This window comes from Cherax quadricarinatus, chromosome 3, assembly GCF_038502225.1.
Source record: "Cherax quadricarinatus isolate ZL_2023a chromosome 3, ASM3850222v1, whole genome shotgun sequence".
In the NCBI taxonomy this organism is placed as follows: Eukaryota; Metazoa; Arthropoda; class Malacostraca; order Decapoda; family Parastacidae; genus Cherax; species Cherax quadricarinatus.
This window is the reverse complement of record NC_091294.1, coordinates 20,434,261-20,449,102: the sequence shown is the minus strand read 5'-3', so window position 1 is coordinate 20,449,102 and position 14,842 is coordinate 20,434,261. Positions and strand designations below refer to the sequence as shown.

At 39.7% G+C, this 14,842-nt stretch overlaps 1 protein-coding gene across 1 annotated transcript in view; it reads right to left on the bottom strand.

The window, feature by feature from the left end:
* The window catches only part of LOC128706588 (intermembrane lipid transfer protein VPS13A-like), a 264,092-nt gene that overhangs the window by 17,669 nt on the left and 231,581 nt on the right, over positions 1-14,842 (bottom strand). Inside the window, exon 6 of the mRNA XM_070090619.1 lies at positions 6,893-7,037. Within this exon, the coding sequence (XP_069946720.1) occupies positions 6,893-7,037 (145 nt within the window). The remainder of the gene's footprint in view (positions 1-6,892; positions 7,038-14,842) is intronic.

Here is a 14,842-nt window from a genome sequence, read left to right as displayed (position 1 = left end):
TGTGGATGTTGTGCAAATGATAAGAAAGAGATGATTGTGGATGTTATGAATGAGAAGCTGGATGTCATGGCTTTAAGTAAAACGAAGCTGAAGGGGGTGGGAGAGTTTCAATGGAGAGGAATAAATGGGATTAGGTCAGGGGTTTCAAATAGAATTAGAGCTAAAGAAGGAGAAGCAATAATGTTGAAGGATAAGCTATGGCAGGAAAAGAGGGACTATAAATGTATTAATTCAAGGATTATGTGGAGTAAAATAAAGATTGGATGTGAAAAGTGGGTTATAGTAAGCGTGTATGCACTTGGAGAAGAGAGAAGTGTAGAGGAGAGAGATTTTGGGAAATGTTGAGTGAATGCATGCAGAGTTTTGAATCAAGTGTGAGAGTAATGGTGGTTGGGGATTTCAATGCTAAAGTGGGTAAAAATGTTATGGAGGGAGTAGTAGGTAAATTTGGGGTGCCAGGGGTAAATGTAAATGGAAAGCCTTTAATTGAGCTATGTGTAGAAAGAGATTTGGTAATAAGTAATACATATTTTATGAAAAAGAGGATAAATAAATATACAAGGTATGATGTAGCATGTAATGAAAGTAGTTTGTTAGATTATGTATTGGTGGATAAAAGGTTGATGGGTAGGCTCCAGGATGTACATGTTTATAGAGGGGCAACTGATATATCGGATTATTATTTAGTTGTAGCTACAGTTAGAGTAAGAGGTAGATGGGAAAAGAGGAAGGTGGCAACAACAAGTAAGAGGGAGGTGAAAGTGTATAAACTAAGGGAGGAGGAAGTTCGGGCGAGATATAAGCGACTATTGGCAGAAAGGTGGGCTAGTGCAAAGTCGGCAGATGGATTTATGAAGGATGAGATTAATCATAGAATTGACGAGGGAAAAAAGGCGAGTGGTGCATTGAGGTATATGTGGAGTCAAAAAATGTTATCTATGGAGGCAAAGAAGGGAATGTATGAAAGTATAGCAGTACCAACACTCTTATATGGCTGTGAAGCTTGGGTGGTAAATGCAGCAGCGAGGAGATCGTTGGAGGCAGTAGAATGTCCTGTCTAAGGGCAATGTGTGGTGTAAATATTATGCAGAAAATTTGGAGTGTGGAAATTAGGAAAAGGTGTGGAGTTAATAAAAGTATTAGTCAGAGGGCAAAGAGGGGTTGTTGAGGTGCTTTGGTCATTTAGAGAGAATGGATCAAAGTAGAATGACATGGACAGCATATAAATCTATAGGGGAAGGAAGGCGGGGTAGGGGTCATCCTCAAAAGGGTTGGAGAGAGGGGGTAAAGGAGGTTTTGTGGGCAAGGGGCTTGGACTTCCAGCAAGCGTGCGTGAGCGTATTAGATAGGAGTGAATGGAGACATATGGTACTTGGGACCTGACGATCTGTTGGAATGTGAGCAGAGTAATATTTAGTTAAGGGATTCAGGGAAACCGGTTATTTTCATATAGTCGGACTTGAGTCCTGGAAATGGGAAGTACAATGCCTGCACTTTGAAGGAGGAGTTTGGGATATTGACAGTTTGGAGGGTTATGTCGTGTATCTTTATACGTATAAGCTTCTAAACTGTTGTATTCTGAGCACCTCTGCAAAAACAGTGATTATGTGTGAGTGAGGTGAAAGTGCTGAATGATGAATATTTTCTTTATTGGGATTTTCTTTCTTTTTGGGTCACCCTGCCTTGGTGGGAGACAGCCGACCTAAGAAAAAAAAAGTATACAGAGACAAGATTTTTTTTTTTTTTTTTTTTCAACAAGTCGGTCGTCTCCCACCGAGGCAGGGTGACCCAAAAAAGAAAGAAAATCCCCAAAAAGAAAATACTTTCATCATCATTCAACACTTTCACCACACTCACACATTATCACTGCTTTTGCAGAGGTGCTCAGAATATAACAGTTTAGAAGCATATACGTATAGAGATACACAACATATCCCTCCAAACTGCCAATATCCCAAACCCCTCCTTTAAAGTGCAGGCATTGTACTTCCCATTTCCAGGACTCAAGTCCGACTATATGAAAATAACCGGTTTCCCTGAATCCCTTCACTAAATATTACCCTGCTCACACTCCAACAGATCGTCAGGTCCCAAGTATCATTCGTCTCCATTCACTCCTATCTAACACGCTCATGCACGCTTGCTGGAAGTCCAAGCCCCTCACCCACAAAACCTCCTTTACCCCCTCTTTCCAACCCTTTCGAGGACGACCCCTACCCCTCTTTCCTTCCCCTATAGATTTATATGCTTTCCATGTCATTCTACTTTGATCCATTCTCTCTAAATGACCAAACCACCTCAACAACCCCTCTTCTGCCCTCTGACTAATGCTTTTATTAACTCCACACCTTCTCCTAATTTCCACACTCCGAATTTTCTGCATAATATTTACACCACACATTGCCCTTAGACAGGACATCTCCACTGCCTCCAACCGTCTCCTCGCTGCTGCATTTACCACCCAAGCTTCACATCCATATAAGAGTGTTGGTACTACTATACTTTCATACATTCCCTTCTTTGCCTCCATAGATAACGTTTTTTGACTCCACATATACCTCAACGCACCACTCACCTTTTTTCCCTCATCAATTCTATGATTAACCTCATCCTTCATAAATCCATCCGCCGACACGTCAACTCCCAAGTATCTGAAAACATTCACTTCTTCCATACTCCTCCCCAATTTGATATCCAATTTTTCTTTATCTAAATCATTTGATACCCTCATCACCTTACTCTTTTCTATGTTCACTTTCAACTTTCTACCTTTACATACATTCTCAAACTCATCCACTAACCTTTGCAATTTTTCTTTAGAATCTCCCATAAGCACAGTATCATCAGCAAAAAGTAACTGTGTCAATTCCCATTTTGAATTTGATTCCCCATAATTTAATCCCACCCCTCTCCCGAACACCCTAGCATTTACTTCTTTTACAACCCCATCTATAAATATATTAAACAACCATGGTGACATTACACATCCCTGTCTAAGACCTACTTTTACCGGGAAGTATTCTCCCTCTTTTCTACACACCCTAACCTGAGCCTCACTATCCTCATAAAAGCTCTTTACAGCATTTAGTAACTTACCACCTATTCCATATACTTGCAACATCTGCCACATTGCTCCTCTATCCACTCTATCATATGCCTTTTCTAAATCCATAAATGCAATAAAAACTTCCCTACCTTTATCTAAATACACAAAATAAAATTAATTCAATGAATATAAATATACAGGGATATCTTGCTACTCCTACTTACACTTTGGTCACACTTCACAGACACGCACATGCATATATATATATATATATATATACATACATCTAGGTTTTTCTCCTTTTTCTAAATAGCTCTTGTTCTTCTTTATTTCTTCTATTGTCCATGGGGAAGTGGAAAAGAATCTTTCCTCCGTAACCCATGCGTGTCGTATGAGGCGACTAAAATGCAGGGAGCAATGGGCTAGTAACCCCTTCTCCTGTAGACATTTACTAAAAAAAGAAGAAAAAATTTATAAAACTGGGATGCTTGAATGTGCATGGATGTAGGGCGGATGACAAACACATGATTGCTGATATTATGAATGAAAAGAAGTTGGATGTCCTGGTCATAAGCGAAACAAAGCTGAAGGGGGTAGGGGAGTTTCGGTGGGGGGAAATAAATGGGATTAAATCTGGAGTATCTGAGAGAGTTAGAGCAAAGGAAGGGGTAGTAGTAATGTTGAAGGATCAGTTATGGAAGGAGAAGAGAGAATATGAATGTGTAAATTCAAGAATTATGTGGATTAAAGTAAAGGTTGGATGTGAAAAGTGGGTCATAATAAGCGTGTATGCACCTGGAGAAGAGAGGAATGCAGAGGAGAGAGAGAGATTTTGGGAGATGTAAGTGAATGTATAGAAGCCTTTGAACCAAGTGAGAGAGTAATTGTGGTAGGGGACCTGTATGCTTAAGTAGGAGAAACTTTTAGAGAGGGTGTAGTAGGTAAGTTTGGGGTGCCAGGTGTAAATGATAATGGGAGCCCTTTGATTGAACTTTGTATAGAAAGGGGTTTAGTTATAGGTAATGCATATTTTAAGAAAAAGAGGATAAATAAGTATACAAGATATGATGTAGGGCGAACTGACAGTAGTTTGTTGGATTATGTATTGGTAGATAAAAGACTGTTGAGTAGACTTCAGGATGTACATGTTTATAGAGGGGCCACAGATATATCAGATCACTTTCTAGTTGTAGCTACACTGAGAGTAAAAGGTAGATGGGATACAAGGAGAATAGAAGCATCAGGGAAGAGAGAGGTGAAGGTTTATAAACTAAAAGAGGAGGCAGTTAGGGTAAGATATAAACAGCTATTGGAGGATAGATGGGCTAATGAGCACATAGGCAATGCGGTCGAAGAGGTATGGGGTATGTTTAAAAATGTAATGTAAGTGTTCAGCAGAAGTTTGTGGTTACAGGAAAGTGGGTGCGGGAGGGAAGAGGAGCGATTGGTGGAATAATGATGTAAAGAGAGTAGTAACGGAGAAAAAGTTAGCATATGAGAAGTTTTTACAAAGTAGAAGTGATGCAAGGAGGGAAGAGTATATGGAGAAAGAGAGAAGTTAAGAGTGGTGAAGCAATGTAAAAAGAGCAAATGAGAGAGTGGGTGAGATGTTATCAACAAATTTTGTTGAAAATAAGAAAAAGTTTTGGAGTGAGATTAACAAGTTAAGGAAGCCTAGAGAACAAATGGATCTGTCAGTTAAAAATAGGAGAGGAGAGTTATTAAATGAAGAGTTAGAGGTATTGGGAAGATGGAGGGAATATTTTGAGGAATTGTTAAATGTTGAAGAAGATAGGGAAGCTGTGATTTCGTGTATAGGGCAAGGAGGAATAACATCTTGTAGGAGTGAGGAAGAGCCAGTTGTGAGTGTGGGGGAAGTTCGTGAGGCAGTAGGTAAAATGAAAGGGGGTAAGGCAGCTGGGACTGATGGGATAAAGATAGAAATGTTAAAAGCAGGTGGGGATATAGTTTTGGAGTGGTTGGTGCAATTATTTAATAAATGTATGGAAGAGGGTAAGGTACCTAGGGATTGGCAGAGAGCATGCATAGTTCCTTTGTATAAAGGCAAAGGGGACAAAAGAGAGTGCAAAAATTATAGGGGGATAAGTCTGTTGAGTATACCTGGTAAAGTGTATGGTAGAGTTATTATTGAAAGAATTAAGAGTAAGACGGAGAATAGGATAGCAGATGAACAAGGAGGCTTTAGGAAAGGTAGGGGGTGTGTGGACCAGGTGTTTACAGTGAAACATATAAGTGAACAGTATTTAGATAAGGCTAAAGAGGTCTTTGTGGCATTTATGGATTTGGAAAAGGCATATGACAGGGTGGATAGGGGGGCAATGTGGCAGATGTATGGTGTAGGAGGTAGGTTACTAAAAGCAGTGAAGAGTTTTTACGACGATAGTGAGGCTCAAGTTAGAGTATGTAGGAAAGAGGGAAATTATTTCCCAGTAAAAGTAGGCCTTAGACAAGGATGTGTGATGTCACCGTGGTTGTTTAATATATTTATAGATGGGGTTGTAAGAGAAGTAAATGCGAGGGTCTTGGCAAGAGGTGTGGAGTTAAAAGATAAAGAATCACACAAAGTGGGAGTTGTCACAGTTGCTCTTTGCTGATGACACTGTGCTCTTGGGAGATTCTGAAGAGAAGTTCCAGAGATTGGTGGATGAATTTGGTAGGGTGTGCAAAAGAACAAAATTAAAAGTGAATACAGGAAAGAGTAAGGTTATGAGGATAACAAAAAGATTAGGTGATGAAAAATTGGATATCAGGTTGGAGGGAGAGAGTATGGAGGAGGTGAATGTATTCAGATATTTGGGAGTGGACGTGTCAGAGGATGGGTCTATGAAAGATGAGGTGAATCATAGAATTGATGAGGGGACTGAGGAAGGGTTGCTGAGGTGGTTTGGACATGTAGAGAGAATGGAGCGAAAGAGTGACTTCAAGAGTGTATCAGTCTGTTGTGGAAGGAAGGCGGGGTAGCGGTCGGCCTAGGAAAGGTTGGAGGGAGGGGGGTAAAGGAGGTTTTGTGTGCGAGGGGCTTGGACTTCCAGCAGGCATGTGTGAGCGTGTTTGATAGGAGTGAATGGAGACAAATGGTTTTTAATACTTGACGTGCTGTTGGAGTGTGAGCAAAGTAACATTTATGAAGGGGTTCAGGGAAACCGGCAGGCCGGACTTGAGTCCTGGAGATGGGAAGTACAGTGCCTGCACTCTGAAGGAGGGGTGTTGATGTTGCAGTTTAAAAACTGTAGTGTAAAGCACCCTTCTGGCAAGAGTGATGGAGTGAATGATGGTGAAAGTTTTTCTTTTTTGGGCCACCCTGCCTTGGTGGGAATCAGCCAGTGTGATGATAATAATAATAATAATAATAGATAAATGCCCTGTGAAACAAAATAATTCAAGATTATTATTCTATACACACATTATTAAATGAAAAGTTAAATAAATGACAAATTTCTTATACTTCAACTGTACAAGATCAATTTAATTTTTAAGAAATATTCATTACTATTCCTTTGCAGAACTAGAAGAAAGTGAAAAACCAAGAATTTTATTTTAACATTATTTAGCTCCCACAAGTGTCAAAATGTATACTGCTGGCTATAAAAAGAAATTTAATTTCTTCATAATGTATTACATAATGTGCTACACTGTCTTACTTTAGACAACCATCAATGATTATACAAGAAAGCAAGTTTGTAATCAAGCCATTTGGTATGAAAGGTATACAGCTTAAGACAAATACTGTCAGTAAAATAGCACCAACATCAAGCTATTCAACACGTGAAAATAAGCAATTACATTCAAGAAATTTAAACAAATAAGCCAATATTACAGACTCACTGTATTTCATTCCCTGAGGTAGATGTTCTTGTGCAGCTATGAGACTGGTAAGGCACTGGACTGTCTTCTCTTTAGACTGGTTTAACTCTGACAGCAGCTCGGCATTCGGATTCCAGTAAATGCCTAAACTATCAAGGCTATTCAGCTGAGGGAAATACAGAAGTTTTATTATTTAGTTGGCACTGCATAATGACTAACTTGTTAGACTGAGTCCTGAAGGTGGAAGGTACAATACCTACCACTTTGAAAGAGGGATAGGATGTTGCAGTTCTGAGAGTTACTCTAATTTTGTTGTTTGAGTACCTCTAGCAAAACAACTATGCATGACAGAGAGCATGCATAGTTCATTAGTATAAAGGCAAAGGGGGCAAAAGAGAGTGCAAAAATTATAGGGGAATAAGTTTTTTTTTTTTTTTATTATTATCACACTGGCAGATTCCCACAAAGGCAGGGTGGCCCGAAAAAGAAAAACTTTCACCATCACTCACTCCATCACTGTCTTGCCAGAAGGGTGCTTTACACTACAGTTTTTAAACTGCAACATTAACACCCCTCCTTCAGAGTGCAGGCACTGTACTTCCCATCTCCAGGACTCAAGTCCGGCCTGCCGGTTTCCCTGAACCCCTTCATAAATGTTACTTTGCTCACACTCCAACAGCACATCAAGTATTAAAAACCATTTGTCTCCATTCACTCCTATCAAACATGCTCACGCATGCCTGCTGGAAGTCCAAGCCCCTCGCACACAAAACCTCCTTTACCCCCTCCCTCCAACCTTTCCTAGGCCGACACCTACCCCGCCTTCCTTCCACTACAGACTGATACACTCTTGAAGTCACTCTGTTTCACTCTATTCTCTCTACATGTCCGAACCACCTCAACAACCCTTCCTCAGCCCTCTGGACAACAGTTTTGGTAATCCCGCACCTCCTCCTAACTTCCAAACTACGAATTCATTGCATTATATTCACACCACACATTGCCCTCAGACATGACATCTCCACTGCCTCCAGCCTTCTCCTCGCTGCAACATTCATCACCCATGCTTCACACCCATATAAGAGCATTGGTAAAACTATACTCTCATACATTCCCCTCTTTGCCTCCAAGGACAACGTTCTTTGTCTCCACAGACTCCTAAGTGCACCTCTCAACCTTTTCCCCTCATCAATTCTATGATTCACCTCATCTTTCAAAGACCCATCCACTGACACGTCCACTCCCAAATATCTGAATACATTCACCTCCTCCATACTCTCTCCCTCCAAACTGATATCCAATCTTTCATCACCTAATCTTTTTGTTATCCTCATAACCTTACTCTTTCCTGTATACACTTTTAATTTTGTTCTTTTGCACACCCTACCAAATTCATCCACCAATCTCTGCAACTTCTCTTCAGAATCTCCCAAGAGCACAGTGTCATCAGCAAAGAGCAACTGTGACAACTCCCACTTTATGTGTGATTCTTTATCTTTTAACTCCACGCCTCTTGCCAAGACCCTCACATTTACTTCTCTTACAACCCCATCTATAAATATATTAAACAACCAGGGTGACATAACACATCCTTGTCTAAGGCCTACTTTACTGGGAAATAATTTCCCTCTTTCCTACATACTCTAACTTGAGCCTCACTATCCTCATAAAAACCCTTCACTGCTTTCAGTAACCTACCTCCTATACCATACACCTGCAACATCTGCCATATTGCCCCCCTATCCACCCGGTCATACACCTTTTCCAAATCCATAAATGCCACAAAAACCTCTTTAGCCTTATCTAAACACAGTGGACCCCCCGTTAACGATATTTTTTCACTCCAGAAGTATGTTCAGGTGCCAGTACTGACCGAATTTGTTCCCAAAAGAAATATTGTGAAGTAGATTAGTCCATTTCAGACCCCCAAACATACACGTACAAACGCACTTACATAAATACACTTACATAATTGGTCGCATTCGGAGGTAATCGTTATGCGGGGGTCCACTGTACTGTTCATTTATATGTTTCACTGTAAACACCTGGTCCACACACCTCCTACCTTTCCTAAAGCCTCCTTGTTCATCTGCTATCCTATTCTCCCTCTTACTCTTAATTCTTTCAATAACAACTCTACCATACACTTTACCAGTTATACTCAACAGACTTATCCCCCTATAATTTTTGCACTCTCTTTTGTCCCCTTTGCCTTTATACAAAAGAACTATGCATGCTCACTGCCAATCCCTAGGTACCTTACCCTCTTCCATACATTTATTAAATAATAGCACCAACCACTCCAAAACTATATCCCCACCTGCTTTTAACATTTCTATCTTTATCCCATCAATCCCAGCTGCCTTACCCCCTTTCATTTTCACTACTGCCTCACGAACTTCCCCCACACACACCCAACTGGCTCTTCCTCACTCCTACAAGATGTTATTCCTCCTTGCCCTAGACACAATCACAGCTTCCTTATCTTCATCAACATTTAACAATTCCTCAAAATATTCCCTCCATCTTCCCAATACCTCTAACTCTCCATTTAATAACTCTCCTCTCCTACTTTTAACTGACAAATCCATTTGTCCTCTATGCTTCCTTAACTTGTTAAACTCACTCCAAAACTTTTTCTTATTTTCAACAAAATTTGTTGATAACGTCTCACCCACCCTCTCATTTTTTCTCTTTTTACATTGCTTCACCACTCTCAACCTCTCTCTTTTTCTCCATATACTCTTCCCTCCTTGCATCACTTCTACTTTGTAAGAACTTCTCATATGCTAACTTTTTCTCCCTTACTACTCTCTTACATCATCATTCCACCAATCGCTCCTCTTCCCTCCCGCACCCACTTTCCTGTAACCACAAACTTCTGCTGAACACTCTAACACTACATTTTTAAACCTACCCCATACCTCTTCGACCCCATTGCCTATGCTCTCATTAGCCAATCTATCCTCCAATAGCTGTTTATATCTTACTCTAACTGCCTCCTCTTTTAGTTTATAAACCTTCACCTCTCTCTTCCCTGATGCTTCTATTCTCCTTGTATCCCATCTACCTTTTACTCTCAGTGTAGCTACAACTAAAAAGCGATCTGATGTATCTGTGGCCCCTCTATAAACATGTACATCCTGAAGTCTACTTAACAGTCTTATCTACCAATACATAATCCAACAAACATGATATCTTGTATACTTACTTATCCTCTTTCTCTTAAAATATGTATTACATATAACTAAACCCCTTTCTATACAAAGTTCAATCAAAGGGCTCCCATTATCATTTACACCTGGCACCCCAAACTTACCTACCACACCCTCTCTAAAAGTTTCTCCTACTTTAGCATTCAGGTCCCCTACCACAATTACTCTCTCACTTGGTTCAAAGGTTCCTATACATTCACTTAATATCTCCCAAAATCTCTCTCTCTCTCCTCTACATTCCTCTCTTCTCCAGGTGCATACACGCTTATTATGACCCCCTTTTCGCATCCAACCCCTACTTTAATCCACATAATCCTTGAATTTACACATTCATATTCTCTCTTCTCCTTCCATAACTGATCCTTCAGCATTATTGCTACCCCTTCCTTAGCTCTAACTCTCTCAGATACTCCAGATTTAATCCCATTTATTTCCCCCCACCGAAACTCCCCTACCCCCTTCAGCTTTATTTTGCTTAGGGCCAGGACATCCAACTTCTTTTCATTCATAACATCAGCAATCATCTGTTTCTTGTCATCCGCACTACATCCATGCACATTCAAGCATCCCAATTTTATAAAGTTTTTCTTCTTCTCTTTTTTAATAAGTGTCTACAGGAGAAGGGGTTACTAGCCCATTGCTCCCAGCATTTAAGTCGCCTCATACAACACGCATGGCTTACGGAGGAAAGATTCTTTTCCACTTCCCCATGGACAATAGAAGAAATGAAGAAGAAGAGCAATAATTTAGAAAAAGGAGAATAACCTAGATGTATGTATATATATATATATATATGCATGTGCATGTCTGTGAAGTGTGACTAAATGTAAGTAGGAGTAGCAAGATATCCCTGTTATCTAGCGTGTTTATGAGACAGAAAAAGACACCAGCAATCCTACCATCATGTAAAACAGTTACAGGTTTCTGTTTCACAGTCATCTGGCAGGACGGTAGTACTTCCCTGGGTGGTTGCTGTCTACCAACCTACTACTACTAAAATAAAATAAGAAAGCTGCTTGTGTACCATCACCTACCATTGCAGCATGGTTCACCAGATGTATGAAAACCAGGAGTTTCCCAAATACACTTAACTTAGTAGGGGTTATGCCAATTTACAACAGTGGAAACCCAACAAAGTTATAACCACAAGCCAATTCCTAACTTGCAATTATCTTAAAAAAAAAAAAAAAAAAAAAAAAAAAGGTATGCATTCATAACTAACATGTTAGTTTTTACCCTTCCCAGTTTGATTGCTGAGTAAGAAAAAAATTAAATAATGGAAAAGTACAAAAGACTATAATCAGCCTTTTCACTGATCAAAGAAAAGCTTTTCATAAAGTAAACATCCTGCTGCTTAAAACAGAAAATTATGAAGTCGGAGGCCTTGCTCTTGCGTAAGTCCTACCATAATGAAAAACTGACACGTGACTATTAACGACAATATTTCGACACTACCTAACATAGGGGTGCCATACATCAGTATCCTAAGCTCTTACAGTGGACCCTCGGGTAATGGCTTTAATCCATTCCAGAGAGCTTGCCTTTAACCAATTTTGGTGTTAGCCGAATTAATTTTCCCCATAAGAAATAATGGAAATCCAATTAATCCATTTCTGACACCCAACAGCATTAACAAAAAATATTTTTTTAAAGATTAGATATAGATATACATACAGAAAACAATGACAAATAAATATAAAGTAATACATACTAAAATGGATAAATGAACATTTAACATCACACTTGCCTTTATTGAGTCTTGTTGGTGTATGGAAGATGGGTAGGAGATGAGAGAAAGGCGAGTTTATTATTTATTTATTTATTTATTTATTTAAAAATTTGAGCACACATACAGAGGTACAACAAATACAGGTAAGAGCAGTATGCCAAAGCCACTTATACTATGCATAGCATTACGGGCTGGCTTAAAATTAACTTAAGATTAACTAAGCAATGATGAAATCAGTGATAAAACATTAATGTAAACAGGTTACTATAAAGCACAAGTGAGTATTACAAAGACAGGTCATATGGTTGTATGCATTGTTGTACATTCAGTAGAATGGAGTATTCTGTTAGGTAGTGTATTTAAAAAATAATAAAGTTAGATTGGGTTTTAGGTTTAACATTTATGTGATATAATTGTGAGAAACATTTAAGATATACAATTTATAAGGTTCAGTTATTCAGTATTTATTTGGGTTTGGGTGAGTAAGTGATCTTTGAGAAGAGACTTGAATTTATAAACAGGTAGTGTTTCTTTTATATTTACAGGTAATGAATTCCAGATTTTAGGGCCTTTTATGTGCATTGAGTTTTTACATAGTGTGAGATGGACACGAGGAACATCAAAGAGTGATCTGTGCCTTGTGTTATGGTCATGTGTTCTGTTGAGGTTGGTAAGGAGATGTTTGAGGGGAGGGTTAATATCAGAGTTAAGTGTTCTATGTATGTAATAGGTGCAGTAGTAAGTATGGATGTTTTGTATGGTGAGGAGGTTTAGTGTATTGAATATTGGTGGAGTGAGCTGCCTATAGTGAGAATTTGTTATCATTCTAACTGCAGCCTTTTGTTGGGTAATTAGTGGTCTGAGATGGTTACTTGTTGTTGAGCCCCATGCACAAATTCCATAGGTGAGATAGGGGTAAATAAGAGTGATATAGGGCCAGGAGGGCTGACTGTGGAGCATAGTACCGTATCTTCGATAGTATGCCTACAGTCTTGGAAATTTTCTTAGAAATTTGTTGTATATGTGTATGAAATTTGAGTCTATTATCAAGATGGATTCCTAAGAATTTTCCCTCTGTTAGCTTTGTGATAGGTGATCCGTTTATCATTATGTTAAGAGGGACATCTGTAGCTCTGTTACCAAACTGAATGAAGTAGGTTTTGTCAATGTTTAGTGTAAGTTTGTTAGTTCTCATCCAGGTAGATATTTTCTGTAATTCGGTATTTACAGTATTGGCTAGCGTGACTGGGCTCGGGTGGGAGAAGACGTATGTAGTGTCATCTGCAAATAGTGTGGGTTTGAGTAATTGCGAAGCATTTGGTAGGTCATTTATGTATAGGAGAAAGAGAAGAGGGCCAAGGACACTTCCCTGTGGGACACCAACTGTAATTGGTTGTGCAGAGGAGTTTGCCCCATTTGCATACACATATTGGCTTCTGTTGCTGAGGTATGACTTGAGGTAGTTGAGGGAGTGCCCTCTTATACCATAGTGTGACAATTTTACGTGGAGCAAGTCATGGTCAACTGTATCAAAAGCTTTACGTAAGTCAATGAAGATCCCCAGTGGGACTTCTTTTTTCTCTATTTTCTCTATTGCTTTAACCCTTTGACTGTTTACTCCATACAAATACGTCTTGCGCACCACTGTTTCTGATGTATTTACACGCATAAATTCTAGCAGCTTCAAATCAAGCAGGAGAAAGCTGGTAGGCCCACATGTGAGAGAATGGGTCTCCATGGTCAGTGTGCACCATATAAAAAAAAATTGGGGAGCCGGTGGTTCATTGTGGGAATGCCATTTTAGTCGTCCTTTTTTCAGCATGCTTAACGGTAAGAAATGTGACTCCCCAGCAAATCTGGGACTCTTCTCTTCCCAAGTGATGCTCTAACACAGATGGAAGTGTCAGTGAAGATCAATTTCATGATTTCGAGGAGTTTGAGACCAAAAGCAATGGAGGAGGAGGAGGAAGAGGAGGAGGAGGAAGAAGAAGGGAGGAAGAAGATGTAATAATATTGTTCCCTTGAAGCAAGAAAAAACTAAGTCCACCCCATGACAGTGACAAGATAAGGGGAGATAACATCTGATAAGAGCTGACGTTTGATGAGCCTAAACTAGGGTGGGGGAGGGTGCAGCTGATAAGAAAAGATTAGATGACCATCGCCCTCCCTTTGTTTTTGCTGGTACGCTGGTACATAAACATTTCTGTCCGTCTATTTGTCTGTCTGCCAAGCTCCCTGTCTATCTGTCTATCCGTCTAGCTCTCTGTCTCAGAGAGAGAGCCACAAGACTGTGTCATCATCACGTTTACTCATCTTCAAGCAAAGTATAGCACTCTGGATTTTTTGGGTTATCCCAGGTAATTTACACTATGTATACTTGTATTCATGTGTACCTGTGAGACAGAGATAGACAGACAGATAGAAAGAGAGAGATTGAAGGAGATAGAATGAGGGAGAAAGATTAGATAGAATGGAGAGGAAGCAGCATCCTGCCCCATTGTTTTGACAGGCGGTAAGGGGAGTGAGTAATGAGACAATATGTCATTTTGACAGCTCCCAACTCCTGACTCTCAACAATTATAAGCCACACACTCGCACACAAGACAAGCTTGCTGAATGAAGATAATAGCAGTTATATAGAAGTATCTAGTGACTATATATGTGTATATATATTATAAAAAACAGAAGGAAGGAACAATGGAAGGCAGGAATGAAGGAAGGACGAGATGAAAGGAAGGAAAAATGTAAGGAAGGAAAGACGAAAGAATGTAGGACGGAAGGTAGGAAAGGAATGCAAGAAGGTAGGAAGGTAGGTAGGAAAGGATTGCAGGAAGGTAGGGAAGGATTGCAGGAAGGTAGGAAAGGAATGCAGGAAGGTAGGGAGGTAGGAAACGAATGCAGGAAGGAAAGAATGATGGCACACTACCATTTACCTAGGATAACTAGGTAACACAACTGCCTGCTAATACTTTGAGGAAAACTGCTCAGGCGAGGTGTTTTGTCTTTGCACATAAAAAAAAGTCAACA